Source organism: Nerophis lumbriciformis, linkage group LG21, assembly GCF_033978685.3.
Source record: "Nerophis lumbriciformis linkage group LG21, RoL_Nlum_v2.1, whole genome shotgun sequence".
Lineage (NCBI taxonomy): Eukaryota > Metazoa > Chordata > Actinopteri > Syngnathiformes > Syngnathidae > Nerophis > Nerophis lumbriciformis.
The window spans coordinates 6,323,144-6,342,500 of NC_084568.2; the positions used below are offsets into that span (position 1 = coordinate 6,323,144).

The 19,357-nt window shown below is 39.5% G+C and overlaps 1 protein-coding gene across 3 annotated transcripts in view; it reads right to left on the bottom strand.

Annotated features, from left to right (window-relative positions):
- Window positions 1–19,357, bottom strand: part of kiaa0319l (KIAA0319-like ortholog) — a 94,673-nt gene that overhangs the window by 28,713 nt on the left and 46,603 nt on the right. For all 3 annotated transcript variants that reach the window (XM_061983172.1, XM_061983171.1, XM_072915534.1), the window contains exons 15-16: window positions 8,486–8,618; window positions 4,898–5,046 (exon numbers count right to left, since the gene is read on the bottom strand). In XM_061983172.1, the coding sequence (XP_061839156.1) occupies window positions 4,898–5,046; window positions 8,486–8,618 (282 nt within the window). The remainder of the gene's footprint in view (window positions 1–4,897; window positions 5,047–8,485; window positions 8,619–19,357) is intronic.

A 19,357-nucleotide genomic window follows, 5' to 3' on the forward strand; every position in this document is an offset into this window, starting at 1 on the left:
ACCCCTGTTACGAGCCCCCGGCCACGGGGGTGGCGGGCAGGTAAGCCGCTTACCTGCTGCGCGTGACGCCGGCCGCGGCGAAGGCGGACGAGGCGGGGTGTCGGTGCGGTGGGCGTGGTGGTGACCCTGGACGTGCGTCGGGCCCTTCTCGCGGATCGCCTCAGCTACGGCTCCCGGTGGGGCCCTCTCGGGGGAAGGGGCCTCGGTCCCGGACCCCGGCGAGGCGTCCCTTCTCCGCTCCGTAAAAGTGTCCATCTCTTTTTTTTTTTTTTTCTGTTGTGGCATATGCTGCAGGTGCCTGCTCGTTTTTCGTATGTGGGTAACAACATTTAACTATGTATATATATTTCCCAATTGGTTTAACTGCCACCCGCCTGAATCTATTTAAAATCTAATTTTTTTTTATTTCAACCACCCGACCCGACCCGCGGATAAAATCTAATTTTTTTTAATTTCATCCGCCCGATCCGCGGATAATCCGCGGACTCCGTGGTTGTGCCCGCAAACCGCGCATCTCTTATATATATATATATATATATGAAATACTTGACTTGGTGAATTCTAGCTGTAAATATACTCCTCCCCTCTTAGCCCCCCACCCCACCCCACCTCCCGAAATCGGAGGTCTCAAGGTTGGCAAGTATGCATTTCCTCCCTGCTTGGCACTCAGCATCAAAGGTTGAAATCGGGGGTTAAATCACCAAAAATGATTCCCGGGCGCAGCCACCGCTGCTGCTCACTGCTCCCCTCACCTCCCAGGGGGTGATCAAGGGTGATGGGTCAAATGCAGAGAATAATTTCGCCACACCGAGTGTGTGTGTGACAATCATGGGTACTTTAACTTTTTTAATAAATATCTATTCTAAAAGTATACTGTTTTGCTGTATGATCAATAAAGCAGTATCATAGGTCTACGTTATTCTGCTTTGTCGAATTACAGCCTAATATAATGATTAAACAGTGCGACACGGTTAGGTCAGTACAGAAATAGCTTCAAAATAAAAGCATGCATGTATTACTAACAAACAACTAATAAAATACATGTTTTTAGATTGTCAGCGACCTTCAGAAAGATTTGCAAGTACAAAAACGTTTTCATTGAAGTCAAGACATACTTGAACATACTTGGTTAAATAAGAGTATGATATTTCCTATGAACACAAAAGAATGTAATAAAAAATATGCACAACCGGAGGAAACAAATGTCAACAACAGTACACGCTCACTTCCTGTGTGGATTTGTTTCACCTTCTTTCACGCATTGTGCAGCTCTTACACACACCGAGCCAATTTCATTACAATAAAATACTTGTCAAACTGTGGCTTTTAACTAGGGATGCGTGATAAAAATCAGTCGTTTGTGTTGTACAGCTAGCTTAGCCTTCTACTGAAAGTGTGAGCTTTCTTTACTGTGCCAGAAAAATAAATTCCACTTTAATATAAATTACATTCAACTACAAATTGCTTCATTGTTGTTTTTTTTTACATTTTGTGTGTTTTTTTTGTTTTGTTTTTTCTTTTGCAATCATGCTTATATTTGACAACTTTTGAATTACATTTTACATATTATCAATTGCTTATTACATTTTATTTTACTTCATTTTTTGCTATTTTGGCCTCATTTCTTAGGATAGCTGTTTTTGCACCAATACACTAAGACACTTTTCTTGTCATTTGTAAATGTACCTGACAATAAAAATTATTCTGATTCTGAAATTGTAGCTGCCAGCTCGCTATTTTCTTCCCTAGTTTTCAGCTAGCGATTAGCACGCCAGTTGTCAGGGAGCAATTAACGGCACAAACTGCCAGCTAGCGATTATTAGCTCACTGTTGGTCAGCCAGCAATTAGCACATCAGTTGTCAGCTCGCGATTAACGCGCAGTTTTAGCTAGAAATTAGCGTACTAGTTGCCAGCTAGCTATTAGCAGTGCATTGCTACAATTGTTTTGGAATATCTTAGTGTCACAAAAACAACAAGGTACATTTTAGACCAGTTGTATTTTAAAAATACCATTTTATACAAGATGCATTAGTAGGGGGTCCCTGCTCAATCTCTGCATCAGTTTAGGGGTCTTTGGCCTGCAAAACGTTGAAGACCCCTGATCTAAACCACAAGAAAATGTTTTATATGTTGATTAAAACCATCATAGCTTATGTCGACATGAGTAAGTCTGTCCGAGAGGCGTCGGCTTAAACAAGTTCCACTGTAATATAAAATACTTTTAACTACAAATTGCTTCATTGCATCTTTTTTACATTTTGTGTGCTTTTTTTTTTTGTTTAGTTTTTCTTCACCCTATGCTTATATTTGACAACTTTTAAATGATATTCTATATATTGTCAATTGCTTCTTAGATTTTATTTTACTTACGTTCTCGTTATTTTGGCCTTATTTCTTATGACAGCTGTTTTTTGCACCTATACCAGGGGTCGGCAACCCGCGGCTCTAGAGCCGCATGCGGCTCTTTAGCGCCGCCCGAGTGGCTCTCTGGAGCTTTTTCAAAAATGTATGAAAAATGGAAAAAGATGAGGGGAAAAAAATATGTTTTTTGTTTTAATATGGTTTCTGTAGGAGGACCAACATGACACAAACCTCCCTAATTGTTATAAAGCACACTGTTTATATTAAACATGCTTCACCGACTCAAGTATTTGGCGAGCGCCGTTTTGTCCTACTAATTTTGGCAGTCCTTGAACTCACCGTAGTTTGTTTACATCAGGGGTCGGCAACCCAAAATGTTGAAAGAGCCATATTGGACCAAAAATACAAAAACAAATCTGTCTGGAGCCGCAACAAATGAAAAGCCATATTACATACAGATAGTGTGTCATGAGATATACATTGAATTGAGATGACTTAAAGGAAACTAAATGACCTCAAATATAGCTACAAATGAGGCATAATGATGCAATATGTACATATAGCTAGCCTAAATAGCATGTTAGCATCGATTAGCTTGCAGTCTTGCAGTGACGAAATATGTCTGATTAGCACTCCACACAAGTCAATAACATCAACAAAACTCACCTTTGTGCATTCATGCACAACGTTAAAAGTTTGGTGGACAAAATGAGACAGAAAAAGAAGTGGCATAAAACACGTCCTCGAAAGTCGGAGAAAGTTATACATGTAAACAAACTACGGTGAGTTCAAGGACCGCCAAAATTAGTAGGACAAAACGGCGCTCGCCAAATACTTGAGTCTGTGAGGCATGTTTAATATAAACAGTGTGCTTTATAACAATTAGGGAGGTTTGTGTCATGTTTGTCCTCCTACAGAAACCATATTAAAACAAAAAATATATTTTTTTCCCCTCATCTTTTTCCATTTTTCATACATTTTTGAAAAAGCTCCAGAGAGCCACTCGGGCGGAGCTAAAGAGCCGCATGCGGCTCTAGAGCCGCGGGTTGCCGACCCCTGGTTTACATGTATAACTTTCTCCGACTTTCGAGGACGTGTTTTATGCCACTTCTTTTTCTGTCTCATTTTGTCCACCAAACTTTTAACGTTGTGCATGAATGCACAAAGGTGAGTTTTGTTGACGTTATTGACTTGTGTGGAGTGCTAATCAGACATATTTGGTCACTGCATGACTGCGAGCTAATCGATGCTAACATGCTATTTAGGCTAGCTATATGTACATATTGCATCATTATGCCTCATTTGTAGCTATAGTTGAGCTCATTTAGTTTCCTTTAAGTCATCTTAATTCAATTTATATCTCATGACACACTATCTGTATGTAATATGGCTTTTAATTTGTTGCGGCTCCAGACAGATTTGTTTTTGTATTTTTGGTCCAATATGGCTCTTTCAACATTTTGGGTTGCCGACCCCTGACCTATACACATTTCTTGTAATGTGTAAATGTACTTGACAATAACAATGATTCTGAAATTGTAGCTGTTGGAATAATTGTTTGTAAGTTATCACAAAAGAAACGTTGTATTATGAATGCTGTCTTTCGAGGCCTAACAAGAGGAAGAATGCTCGTGAAACGCCACTGTGATTTCAACACGGACAGATGGCAGGATCTGCTCAGCTTCCAGAGGAACTCTCTTTGAAGTGTTAAACGAACTCTCTCTGAAGTATTTCACAAACTCTCTTCCAACTGTTTGGTGACCGAGGTCAACGCTGTTTACGACCCGCTGCCCTCTTGAAGTCACTGTGGTCAGGAGACGGGAGGGGTTATCCATTGTCCTCCAACACCTGCCCCAGCTGGATCCAGGAAGAGCCCAAGCCCGAGAAATCCTCTTCTTGAACTTCAAAGCGACCGAAAACAATGACTGTTTTACATACGTCCCATTCCTGCTGTGACATGTGTTGGTGCGTGAACATTGAACATCTGAATAAAGGAGGTGACGAAAACCTTCTTCGTCAGAGCGTGGTGCAGGACTGTACAGAGAGTGCAGTGGCCATGTCTCTCCTCAATATTGAGTCCAAATTGAATTCTGTCTCGGTTTGATTCCTTGCCTTTTGTCTTGTTTAATAGATGTCCTCAGTGTTTGAACGTGACAGTAGCCACCAGCTAGTTTTCAGCTAGCGATTAGCACGCCAGTGGTCAGCCAGCAATTAGCGCATCAGCAAGCGATTAGCTAGCAATTAGCGCACTAATTGCCAGCTAGCTATTAGCAGCGCCGTACTACAATTTTTTAAATATATTAGTATTGCAAAAATAATAAGGTACCTTTAAGGCCAGTTTTATTTTGAAAACAATTTTAGTAGGGGGTCCCTGCTCCATCTCTATATCAGTTTAGAGGTCTTAGGCCTGTAAAAGGTTGAAGACCCCTGCTCTAAACCACAAGAAAGTGTTTTATATGTTAATTAAAATCATCATAGGTCCCCTTTAAACTTGTGTTAGTTATTTGCAATTGCAAATAAATGACGCCCCCATACCTTCTCTGACGATGACCGTGACCGTGTCGCTACTCTGCAGCTTCCTCTCATCGGTCACAGTCAGGGTGAATTCGTAGGTGCCAACCTCCAGACCGGTCACCGTGGCAACAGCACTGTCGGCGTTGTCAATCTTCACACCCTCTGGGCCACTGGCAGAGGAAGAGAGGGAAAGTGTGACAGAGAGAAATCACTGCAGGAAGGGAGAATAAAGCAAACATATTCTTGTTTTCCTACATGTTGTTTGACACATACAGTGAAACCGGTTATGTCCTCGGCACACAGGCTGACGCCAACATTAGCGGCTGTCGACCTGACCAAAATCAGGGGGAAAAAAACCCCACAAAACCACAACCAAAGTGAAACCGAAAATGTTTTTCCCAGAAAAAATGAAAGGGTGCATTCAGAATCCAGGTTATACTGTCATGCTTTCGGGGCGCCCCTTCCCATATGCAGATCACGCGCTGTGAGTAGGGCCCCGTTTTGCATGAATTTTACCGCAAACATATTCCGAGCCCTTTCCTGCTCCGTCCTTGATGAGAATAGGATGGCCAATTCCCCCAGGTATATCCTCATCGTGACCCGTGGTGCACAGTGGGAATGTGCCAGGAACATAAGCAACTTTGTTCTAACTATGTCAAATTTGTTATTTTGCAATAACAAAACTTTTATTATTGAGCAAATGATTTCTTATGAACTTGTTCTAGTACAAAACATGCATCAATTTAAATTTGATTTAAAAAGTATTTGAAAAAAAAAAAAAAAAATCATAATAATAATAATTTAAATGACAGCCTCTAAAAAAATATATTTTGTTCCCCAATTTAGCCAGGGCTGGCATGGCTTGCATTTCTAAGCTTTTTTACACTGAACAGGAATTTACTGAGTGCATATTTTAATGCTGTGTAACTAGACCAGAGGTCCCCAAACATACATACATACATACATACATACATATGTATGTATACACACACACACACAATTTATATATATATGTATGTGTGGGGAAAAAAATCACAAGACTACTTCATCTCTACAGGCCTGTTTCATGAGGGGTTCCCTCAATCATCAGGAGTCAACCCTCAATCATCAATCTCCTGATGATTGAGGGAACCCCTCATGAAACAGGCCTGTAGAGATGAAGTAGTCTTGTGATTTTTTTCCCCCACATACATATATTGCGCTCTACCACGGTATCGAGCACTATTTTTTGGATAATCTAATTAAGACATACATACATACATATATATATATACACATATATATATATATATATATATATATATATATATATATATATATATATATATATATATATATATATATATATATATACATATATATATATATATATACACACACATACATATATATATATATATATATATATATACACACATATATATATATATATATATATACACCGTATTTTCCGCACTATAAGCCGCCCCGGGTTATTAGCCGCACCTTCAATGAATGGCATATTTCAAAACTTTGTCCACCTATAAGCCGCCCCGGACTATAAGCCGCGCCTACGCTGCGCTAAAGGGAATGTCAAAAAAACAGTCAGATAGGTCAGTCAAACTTTAATAATATATTAAAAACCAGCGTTCTAACAACTCTGTCCCAAAATGTACGCAAATGTGCAATCACAAACATAGTAAAATTCAAAATAGTGCAGAGCAATAGCAACATAATGTTGCTCGAACGTTAATGTCACAACACACAAAATAAACTTAGCGCTCACTTTCTGAAGTTATTCTTCATTCGTAAATCCTTCGAATTCTTCGTCTTCGGTGTCCGAATTGAAAAGTTGGGCAAATGTGGGATCCAAAATGGCCGGTTCCGTCTCGTCGAAGTCATCGGAGTCAGTGTCACTGTTGTCCAGCAGTTCTGTGAATCCTGCCTTCCGGAAAGCTCGGACCACAGTTGTGACCGAAATATCTGCCCAGGCATTTACGATCCACTGGCAGATGTTGGCGTATGTCGTTTGGCGCTGTCTGCCTGTCTTAGTGAAGGTGTGTTCGCCTTCGGTCATCCATTGTTCCCACGCCGTTCGCAGTCGTGATTTGAATGCCCTGTTGACACCAAAGTCCAGCGGCTGGAGGTCTTTTGTCAATCCACCCGGAATGACGGCGAGTATTGAATTAAGCGCGTAAGCGTGTCTCTTAATGTGATGTTATGAGCTAGCAAATATAACAACTACACTACCCAGCATGCAACGATAGTGACGAGCATGCGCGGTAGCCCTGAGAAGCGTTGTTGTATGTGCTGGCAGTTAGAATGTGGTTATGAGCACGCTGTGAGTAAACGTTGAGAACTCAGTTAACACGCCTCGTCTGCATTATTTATAATTAGACAGACAACACACTTAATAGGAGCCATTTTGGGGTCTTTACATAAACACACAAATGGAAATGAAACGTCACATATCCCAGCATGCACCGCGCGCTTCTTCTACGGGGAAAAAAGATGGCGGCTGTTTACCGTAGTTGCGAGACCTAAACTTTATGAAAATTAATATTAATATTAACCCATATATAAGGCGCACCGGATTATAAGGCGCACTGTCAGCTTTTGAGAAAATTTGTGGTTTTTAGGTGCGCCTTATAGTGCGGAAAATACGGTATATATATATATATATATATACACATACATATATATATATATACACATACATATATATATATATATATATATATATATATATAGATTAGACAAACTGCCTTTTCCTTACACTGAACAAAAAAAGTTATATGTCCACTGATGTGTTTAAAAACTCTACACTCAGTGTCTATTTTAAGTTTCCCCAACCCATCTTCTTCCGCTTATCCGAGGTCGGGTCGCGGGGGCAGCAGCCTAAGCAGGGAAGCCCAGACTTCCCTCTCCCCAGCCACTTCGTCCAGCTCCTCCCGGGGGATCCCGAGGCACACGATTTTGTAATTTTTTTTTTGCCTGTGCACTAATTGACTGAAAGAGCGCACACTTGCCGCACGGTCATTACGGTGCAAGCGTGGTGATGTATTTTTGTTATTTAAATTTTTTATTTATTCATTTATTTTTTTTATTTTTTTTTTACTCGGGACTACCCGCGGGCCGGATTTTGGACGCTGGCGGTCCGTATCTGGCCCGCGGGCCGTAGTTTCTGAACAAGCCAGTGGCAATGTTGTCTTTTAACGCTGCTTATGTTGACAATACTACAACAGATGTCGACATAAGCGCACTGATTTTTCATTGAAATGACCTCTTGTTCTCGAATGTTACCAACACAAAAGCGATTGACCATGTATGTCAACTTAACCGGGCACAAGACATGCACCTGGGGATAGGTTGATTGGCAACACTAAATTGGCCCTAGTGTGTGAATGTGAGTGTGAATGTTGTCTGTCTATCTGTGTTGGCCCTGTGATGAGGTGGCGACTTGTCCAGGGTGTACTCCGCCTTCCGCGCCGAATGCAGCTGAGATAGGCTCCAGCACCCCCCGCAACCCCAAAAGGGACAAGCGGTAGAAAAGGGATGGATGGATTGATGGTATGAACAGACCATAAGCGTGAGATTATGCATGGGTGTATGCTTCAGTCAATCACTGACCTGCTCTGTTTCCAGTGGAAGGTGACGATCTTCTGGTCATCCCTGCTCTTACTGCCATCAAGCGTAGTTCGATCAACTGGCAGCGTCAGTTCCTTTTCCGGCCCCGCGTCTGCCTTTGGTGGTTTATTGTTTTCTGGAGGCAATATGAGAAAGCAGATAAGAATCAATCCCTCACGACAATCACGCAGGTGATGGTGTCTTGTGTGAGAATGAGTACCTAATAGGCACAGACCGAATTCCATTGGTACTACTTAAATCCGATTCACGTAAAACCAAACGGTGCCTTTTTTCGATACCTTAGTTCAGGGGTGTCGAACATGTTTTCATGGAGGGCCACAATGCAGTCATGGCTGCCCACAGAGGGCCACTTGTAACAGTGAATGCAAGAATATAAAAGTATAATGGCCTCATTGTTGGAATAATTGTTTGTAAGTTATCACAAAAGAAATGTTGTATTATGAATGCTGTATTTCGAGGCCTAACAAAAGGATGAAGGCTCGTGAAACGCCACTGTGATTTCAGCACGGACAGATGGCAGGATGTGCTCAACTCCTGGAGGAACTCTCTTTGAAGTGTTAAACGAACTCTCTTTGAAGTAATTCACAAACTCTCTTCCAACTATTTGGTCAACGCTATTTACGACACGCTGCCCTCTTGAAGTCACTGTGGACAGGAGACGGGAGGGGTTGTCCATTGTCCTCCAACACCTGCCCCAGCTGGATCCAGGAAGAGCCAAGCCCGGGAAGTCCTCTTCTTGGACTTCAAAGCGACCAAAAACAATGACTGTTTTACATACCTCCCCATTCCTATTGTGACATATGTTGGTGCGTGAACATGGAACATCTGAATTAAAAGAGGAGACGAGAACCTTCTTCGTCAGAGCGTGCTAAGACACTGTAAGAGGTTACAGGTTGAAGCCGTCTCTCCTCAATTGAGTCCAAATTGAATTCTGTCTCTGTTTGATTCCTTGCCTTTTGTCTTGTGTAACAGATGTCCTGTATTTGAACCTGACATCTAATTGGTCCTTCGAGCCGGATTCCAACACGTCTGACGATTCCAGCATGAGTGAGTGAAACCAGAGGACCATGGCAACCAAATCCTGATTGAGGAACTGCTTTTTCTTCATTTCGGGCTGGAATTGAAAGACTGACGGAAATCCAAGGACAAGAGGAAGGAACGCAGAGAGCAGTGAGTACGTTTTAAATTGACGAAGAAAGAAACGACTAAGAAGAAGCGTGTGACTGAGGGTTACGACGCATAGACAAACCCTGTAAATCCTAGGCTCTAACAGGTAAAAAGGCCAAATTACGTCCGTGAGTATTAAAATTTTAAATAAAAACTGAATTAAGATAAAAACTGAAGAGGCCAATATACTGCAGGTAAACGGAACCGCGAAAACTGGAATCCGTAATATCCATAAACAAACATACTATGGGGTGTCGGAGCCCACAATAATTTGAAATATCCGTGAACCATTATCCTGGGGACGTCGGAGTCCAACAGACCTAAAATGGTCTATTCAGAATAAAAAACTGAATTTTGTCCGTGAAAAAACAATAACCTGGAGGGCGACGGAGTCCGCATGTAATATACATTGAAATTTCCGTAGATCAATATACTGAAAGGTGTGAATGTGAGAATGTGTGGGAGTAATCGCCATTAGGCTATCACTCCATATTAAAGTTGTGAGAAGTAAATAGTGGGTTATTGTGGATGCTCTAGGCAAGACACCTCCACTGGGGAACCATCTCCAGTAGAAGCGACGTGTACCACAATAATAAATTAAACCACTATCTTACAACAAAAACAAAAGTAATCCTTATAAGTTTCGGCTCTGTAGGGGGCGACGGATTACTCCAAATTCTCAAAATGGAAAGAGGGACACAAGGAAACGCAGATCTAATATGGTCTATTACAATCTATTTAAACCAAAATAGAAGACAACAACCACAACGTCAGCGGTTACATGTTGGTGTTGTAGCAGAGAAGGACATTTTGCAAGAAACTGCCCTGAAAAAAAGAAAACATTTACACGAAAAGACAAATAAATTGATAATAAGGACATACTAAATTATGAGGACTTAAGTAAAAAAAAACAAAAAACAAAAAAAAAAAACAGCGAGTAAATTAGAGATAATAATATAAATAAAGGGTAAAGAAATCAAATTTTTGTGTGACACCGGAGCATGTAAAAGTTAAAGAAGTTAAAGTACCAATGATTGTCACACACACACTAGGTGTGGCGAAATTATTCTCTGCATTTGACCCATCACCCTTGATCACTCCCTGGGAGGTGAGGGGAGCATGTAGAGAATAAAATGACTGTGCTAGGTTTAGCAATAGTATCAGATTATGATGGAGGTTCAAATAAAAATAAAAATAGGTTAAAGGAAAAAGCAAATAGGAGAATAATCTCAAAGTGCTAACGTGAGAGAAAAGTAAAAAGAAATGAAGAAATGGGGAAAAATCAATAAGAATTAATGCAAAATGAAATAAACTAATGCGAGAGAGAGAGATAATGGGGGTATTGAAATAAGAGATGAAGAAAAGGTAGACTGAAGATATACATGTATGTTTGGATATATAAAGAGCGCTTTTATATATACAAATATATATATGTATAATTAAATAATGGAACAAATAAAAACCTAGATTAATAACTATAATAAGAGTTGAGATGTATAGTATGATAAAATGATAAAGTGGGTTACATGGTTATTAGCTGAGGAAAGAAGAGAGAAAAAAAAGAAGAGAAATCTCTTCAAGTGTTGCTGACCTTTGCCCTTAAGAGTGCACTCACCACTTACACATCACCGTGTGTGTGTGTGTGTGTGTGTGTGTGTGTGTGTGTGCGTGGCGCAGTGGGGGAGGTGTGGAAGTGAATTTATTACATGTAAATTTAAAGTAGGTTTAACTTTGAAGTGTAGTATAACATTCTTAAGTTAGATTATGTTTTAGACATTTGCAACACCATACATCTGAGTGTTGAGCTAAGATAAGATAAGGACATAACATAAAATAAATAAGGAGGTATGGCAATCAGGAAAACTATCAGCTAGCGATAGACAACTGTTTGTTTTAAATATTGTTGAATAATAATTGCAAATAAAAAATATAAACAATGGGAAGAATGTAAATTCAGAGTTTAAAAGTATAGACTAAGTGGCATATAGACAGTTAAGTGAGTTTAAAACATTACTTAAAAAATACATAAAGTAATATGTATAACATTTGAATTAGGAGAAAAATAACATTAGCGTTATTAAATCATCTACATAGTGAAAGACACAAAATAAGCAAAATAAAAGTACAATTATGCAAAAGAGAAGTAAAGAATCTAGAACGTTCTCTAAACAAAAATGGACGCACTATTGTGGAAAATAGAAAAACTAAGTACGGCAAGTACAAAAACCACAAATAAAGAAGCAAATAAGGTAATTTTTAGGATTAACTAATTATTGTAGAAGTTGAATACCAAATTATGCTGGAATAGTAGCTCCTTTAAGTAAATTAATGAAAAATTTAATCATCTGTAGAGTGGAATTCAGAAGCTAAAGCAGCATTCTGTGGAATAAAAATAGAATAGAATGTGCGATTGTTACAGTAACGGAAATTTTGAAAGCTATGAAATGACCATCAAATTGCTCAATGCAAGCGGCAGAACTAGAAGCATGTAAAGTAATGAAATATCAAAAGGTCACAATATATATAAAGATAGCCAAAATATCGGAATGATAAAGTCAACAGGAAAATCTGTAACACATTGGAGAACTGATAAAAAAAATTAAAAAAAAAGAGAGAGAAGAAAGAATTAATAGAAGCAGTACAGCTACCAGCTAAAATAGCAATATGCAAATGTGCGACACACACCAAAGGAACAGACACAGTATCAATAGGAAATGTGTTTGCTGACAAAACAGCAAAACAAGCAACAGAAAAGGAAAACATATTTCAAACTACAAACTACCGCATGATATACTAAAAGATATGCAACAACAAAGTACTCCAAAAGAGAAAGATAAATGGATACACATTTGATTTTGATAATGAAGTGCATCCAAAGACTCATACATTTAAGCATATCAAGGATTCTTCCAATATTATACTGAGGAACAACTTGATGACGTAGGCATAGAAAATACATTTTCTTTGATTCATTTTAATTGTAGAAGTCTACCAAAACACTTTTCTAAAATCAAAAATGTTTTGGAGTCGCTTAAAGGTAGATTTAAGGTAATTGCTTTATCTGAAACATGGATAAAGAAAGGCAAGGAGGTTGATCTGAAATTAAAGGACTATGATCTGTATGTCACTAGCAGAGACAATAGGACTGGAGGAGGGGTGGCCCTCTATGTATATAATGAACTAAATGCAGACCAGTTAAATGTATGATAATGGCCATACATGTGTTAATGGGGTGTGTAGCTGTTGAGATAGAATTAGAACAAAACAGAAACATTGTTGTTACATGTGTATATAGAAAACCAGGATCAAAAGTGGAAATCTTTATGGATAAATTAGAGGAAATGATTAATGGTCTAAATAAGAATAGGACTATCGTAATTTGTGGAGATTATAATATTGATCTTCTAAAGGTAGATTCACATAAACAAACATCAGATTTTGTAGAGATATTATATGAAAAAGGGCTGTACCCATTAATTACAAAGCCTAGTAGAATAACCACAACTAGTGCAACCTTAATAGACAAAATCTTTACAAATGTTTTAGGGATTCACATCACTACTGGGTTAGTGATAAATGACATAAGTGATCATCTGCCTATATTTGCAATATTTGACTATCAATTCCCTAAAAGAGCATATCATCAAATACTTAAGAGGAAAAGAAGTGTCAATCATATTAACAACTTCAGGTATGACCTATTAAAACAAGAGTGGGAAGAGGTGTATACAGACGATATAAACACGGTCTATGATTCTTTTCGTAAACATTATATTACTCTGTATAACAAGCATTGTCCTGAGGTTCCATGCAGATCCAAACAAAGGCAAAATAATGCACCTTGGATGATAAACAGTTTGAAAAATGCATGTAAAAAGAAAAATAGACTTTGTAAGGCGTTTATCAAATCAAGAACAGAGAATGCTGAAAAACGCTGTAAGAACTACAAAAACAAGTTGACCAATATATTGAGACAAGCAATGAAAGGAACACAAAGAAATTATGAGGATGATGTTGAACAAAAAAGACATCTATGTATGTCCAGACAATAAACCAATCTTACAAAGAAAAATCGGTATAAGTGAGCAGCAATATTGAGCCAAGGTTGAACTCATGGCTCAACAGGAGGGATATGAATGCCCTTATACAGAAGTACTATACTTCCTATAGTTTAATTCTTATAAAAAAATTTTGTATAAAACATCTATGCAATTAACTAAATAAGAGTGAAGGAAAACATTATTGTCTGGTCATAGTAGATGCATTTTCAAAGTAGTTAGAAATATTTCCTAAAGGAAAAGCAGATGTGCTGACAGTAGCAAAAGCATTATGCAAATATTTAGTAAAAATGTACATTAACATTACAAGTACAACAGGACTAACACCATTTGAAAGATAGTGGAAAGACCAAGCTAAATACACTTAGCACATAGTAAAAAGGTCATATAATGGGAAAAAGTATTTGGGATTGTATTTACATTGTAGAAAGGTCATATAATGAAAAAAAAAAAAAAGTATTTGGAATTGTATTTGTGTTATCAAAGGGACATGTTAACTAGCACACTACAAATTCCTCTGTGACAAAGTTGTAAGCATACCATTTGATGGTGTGTCAAAGTTTGTTAATAATTGGTAAATTAATTGATAATTAATTTGTTCCTTATGGCGGAGCAAGTGGGAAAGGCTACAAAAACTGATTGTGTTGTATGTATAAGCCCAGACAATTACTCAAGATGAGTCAAAAAAAAGTTGAATTGAAGTAATGAGCAAAACAAAATTGACCCTGTAGCTAAAGAGACAAAACAGAAACCAATATTTGATAAATATGTGAAAAAAGCTAATTATACCTGCATTAACATGCAAGACTCTGTACAACAGTTAGGAAACGTATCATCAGATAACTGCATACACATAGTAAAAGTATCAATATTTGTACAAGAATTGTTAACACGCCTGAACAGTTTGATATCTGAACATTGGAAAATAATTAGACATGATGTAAACTGACAAAGTGTTGTAGATGCAACTTATATTGATGGGTGTCCAAGAGGTGTATCTGACGACTATAAATTGGTAAATCAAGTTGCAGCTGAATTTGAATCATCCGTCTACTGGTGGTGTACGATTAACAAGAATGTTGTTGTATTCCCTGTCTGCGTTCTCTGCTTAACCGTCTGATTACCACAGCGATTAGCCCAGCAGATGATAAAGCTGTTCAGATGCACTTCCTGGCGGACGATAAGGAAGATGAATCTGATGATGGGGATACCTACCTGGATGGTGTTCCTGATCTGTTTCCAGACCCGAGTAACAATGAGAAAAATTGATGTTGAACTCTGAGTGTAAACATAACTTTGTCGTAAGGAAATTAACCATTAACTGAAAATTGCAAGAAGAAGTTATTAGGGATAAGGAGATTATGGGAACGGTTTTGCGATAAACAGGGGGGAAATGTTGGAATAATTGTTTGTAAGTTATCACAAAAGAAATGTTGTATTATGAATGCTGTATTTCGAGGCCTAACAAAAGGATGAAGGCTCGTGAAACGCCACTGTGATTTCAGCACGGACAGATGGCAGGATGTGCTCAACTCCTGGAGGAACTCTCTTTGAAGTGTTAAACGAACTCTCTTTGAAGTAATTCACAAACTCTCTTCCAACTATTTGGTCAACGCTATTTACGACACGCTGCCCTCTTGAAGTCACTGTGGACAGGAGACGGGAGGGGTTGTCCATTGTCCTCCAACACCTGCCCCAGCTGGATCCAGGAAGAGCCAAGCCCGGGAAGTCCTCTTCTTGGACTTCAAAGCGACCAAAAACAATGACTGTTTTACATACCTCCCCATTCCTATTGTGACATATGTTGGTGCGTGAACATGGAACATCTGAATTAAAAGAGGAGACGAGAACCTTCTTCGTCAGAGCGTGCTAAGACACTGTAAGAGGTTACAGGTTGAAGCCGTCTCTCCTCAATTGAGTCCAAATTGAATTCTGTCTCTGTTTGATTCCTTGCCTTTTGTCTTGTGTAACAGATGTCCTGTATTTGAACCTGACACTCATGATATTATTGCCTATACATTTGGTTATTTGAACGTACAAATTGATGGATAACTTGCTTTGAAATTGTAAGTCAAGGTGACAAGCAGATATTTAAGTATTTATTGTTATTTTTACACACTATCATACGGTATATAATAATTAGGGGTGCTGAAAAATGTTTTTATCATATTCGAATCCCGATTTTTTTTTTTAGTAATTTAAAAAAAAACTTTTTTTTTTTTGATAAATTAAGAAAAAAAACTTTTTCAGGCCATCTCTATGCTTACTAGGTGCATGTATGTGTGATACGTCAGCAACCAAAAGGAGGTTTTGTAACCTGTAAGCTGTTATTATTATACCAAATAATACATTGCAAAAATCCGTTTGAATCGGGAATCGTGTTGAATCAAGTATCGATTATGAATCAAATCCTCACCCCAAAAATCGGAATCAAATAGCAAGGTGCCCAAAGATTCACACCAATAACAATTGAATATTTGTATATATATTAGGGATGTCCCGATCCAGGTTTTTGCACTTCCGATCCGATACCGATATTGTTTTTGCATTTCCAATCCGATACCGATACTGACCGATACCGATACTGACCGATACTGGCCTATCCGAGCATGTATTAAAGTTTAAAGTTATTTAGCCTACTTAGTTGTCAGAATCCTGTTGAAAAGGGTTTTAGTACTCTTGATAACAACTAGCCAGCTGAATTAGGGGAGTTTGAATAATACACAATGGTTGTTAACAAGAAACTGACCTGTTTATTCAAGAATAAACACAAAATAGACAAAATTATACATGACAAACAGAAATGGCATCATTGAACTAGGGCTGGGCGATATGGCCTTTTTTTAATATTGCGATATTTTAAGGCCATATTGCGATACACAATATATATCTCGATATTTTGCCTTAGCCTTGAATGAACACTTGATGCATATAATCACAGCAGTATGATGATTCTATGTGTTTTGATTGATTGATTGAGACTTTTATTAGTAGGTTGCACAGTGAAGTACATATTCCGTACAATTGACCACTAAATGGTAACACCCCAATAAGTTTTTCAACTTGTTTAAGTCGGGGTCCACTTAAATTGATTCATGATACAGATATATACTATCAGATATATACTATCATCATAATACAGTCATCACACAAGATAATCACATTGAATTATTTACATTATTTATAATCCAGGGTGTGGAGGGGGGCGCCGGATGTAAGTGTCAAAAAGACAGCCAAAAGAGTTTGATATGAGAATAAATCTAAAGTTAAAATATAGGGTAGAAATGCACCCATTTGCAGGAAATGTATTCTTGATTTTCAAAATGTTCTTTCAAGGCTTGCATGTCTACATTAAAACATTCTTCTTCATACTGCATTAATATATGCTACTTTTAAACTTTCATGCAGAGAAGGAAATCACAACTAAATAGATCACTAATTTTTTCATACGGTGTTGATGTGGAAATTTTGATGGTGTGGAGTCTGGACGTGTGGCACCGAATGGAGATAAGCATCTCGACAGACGTCACAATATTTGAACAATGATGACGAAAACTGTTTTCTCTGTCGTGTCCGTGTGTCGAAAATTGTTATGCGCTTATTTTTTATTTGATTTTGTGCGTGGCATAGATTTGCCGTGCGCAGAGGACGCTTGAGCAGGCGCGCACCTTAGCGGCTGCGCTAGCATCACAGCTAACGTTAGCCATGCCGCTACCTCGCTCTCTGCTGGGAGAGGACGTATACGTATGTGACGTATGACGTGACAGTATGTGACGTGTGTAAGAAGGTGCGCTCGCTGTCCGTGAGAGGGAGACACAGGAAAGAGTGAGAAGAGCCTGTCGTGTAATGCCAGCAGCTAAAAGCAACTGCGTGAGAATTGTGGATGTGTTGAAGGTGTGCTGGAAAATGCGGAACGGAAATTACGTAGCAGCAGAAAAGTGGAATGTATTATTTAAATCGGTGCGTTGGAAAACACGGACCAGAGTTTTTTTTAAAACTGGATCTGGATCGGCATTTTCCCATGCCTTGCCGATACGCAATTTTTGGCAAATATCGGCAGCCTATCCGATCCAAATATCAGATCGGGACATCCCTAATATATATCAAAGTTTAAAACATATGAAACGTCTGGTATTACATACATGTTTTTCTGTCAAAATGGAAACAATGAAAACATTTAGTAAGAAAGATGAAGTATCCACATTATTCCCAGGTTTTCGCAGGCCACATTAAATGACGTGTCGGGCCGGATCTGGCCCCCGGGCCTTGACTTTGACACGTGTGCCTTAGTTGCACGTGAAGTCAAATCCGGTTGCAGACTCGTCACCATATGCAGACTAAAGGAAATGAACACTCAAGCAGCACTCAGGGCAAACTCAGCCAAACTCCCTCGAAGTAATGTTGCAATTTCGAACACCAACAAAGCAAGTATGCTTGGTAGAAAACGCTCAAACGTAAAATAAGGCTCCAATCTTCCAAAATGCGCTGGCTTGATGCTAATTTACATTGGATTTTTGAAATAGACGGACCAGTACTAGCATTTGCAAATTTACATGGCAATTTCAAAACCGGGTTATGACCGAAAGGACAAGATCACGGGTACAAGCGGCCGAAATGAGTTTTCTCCGCCGGGTGGCGGGGCTCTCCCTTAGAGATAGGGTGAGAAGCTCTGCCATCCGGGAGGAGCTCAAAGTAAAGCCGCTGCTCCTCCACATCGAGAGGAGCCAGATGAGGTGGTTCGGGCATCTGGTGAGGATGCCACCCGAACGCCTCCCTAGGGAGGTGTTTAGGGCACGTCCGACCGGTAGGAGGCCACGGGGAAGACCCAGGACACGTTGGGAAGACTATGTCTCCCGGCTGGCCTGGGAATGCCTCGGGATCCCCCGGGAAGAGCTGGACGAAGTGGCTGGGGAGAGGGAAGTCTGGGCTTCCCTGCTTAGGCTGCTGCCCCCGCGACCCGACCCGGATAAGCGGAAGAAGATGGATGGATGGAATTTCAAAACCTCAGAATTTGGTAATGCATACTGCAACTAAGATGACTGTTACAATCAAACAGCTGGTGTTTAATACGCCCAATACTTGCAGTACAAACACTTTGTAGGGCGCAAAATAACGTTCCGTTTCCTAGTCAGACAACATACCACAGGTAGCCTATAGTACTGCCATCTAATGTCTTGGAGATGCAACTGCATTACAAAGAGACTCAAATGTTCTTAGAAAACAAGATATAACTGGACAGTAGAGATGCGCGGATAGGCAATTATTTCATCCGCAACCGCATCAGAAAGTCGTCAACCATCCGCCATCCACCCGATGTAACATTTGATCAGAACCGCACCCGCCCGCACCCGCCCGTTGTTATATATCTAATATAGACGATGCAAGGCATTAGTGAGGTTATAAAGCTTTTGCCTGTTAAAGAAAGGAGACTGATCCAATGCAGCACAGACATTCGCGTGCCACGCTGTCACGACCCAGACGCACACAATCATATGGGAGCCGCGCTGAGCGCACCTCCAAGCGCGTCTCGCTGCCGGCGACGGCCGGGTATGGGCCCGACGCTCCAGCGCCATCCATTTTCAGGGCTAGTTGATTCGGCAGGTGGGTTGTTACACACTCCTTAGCGGGT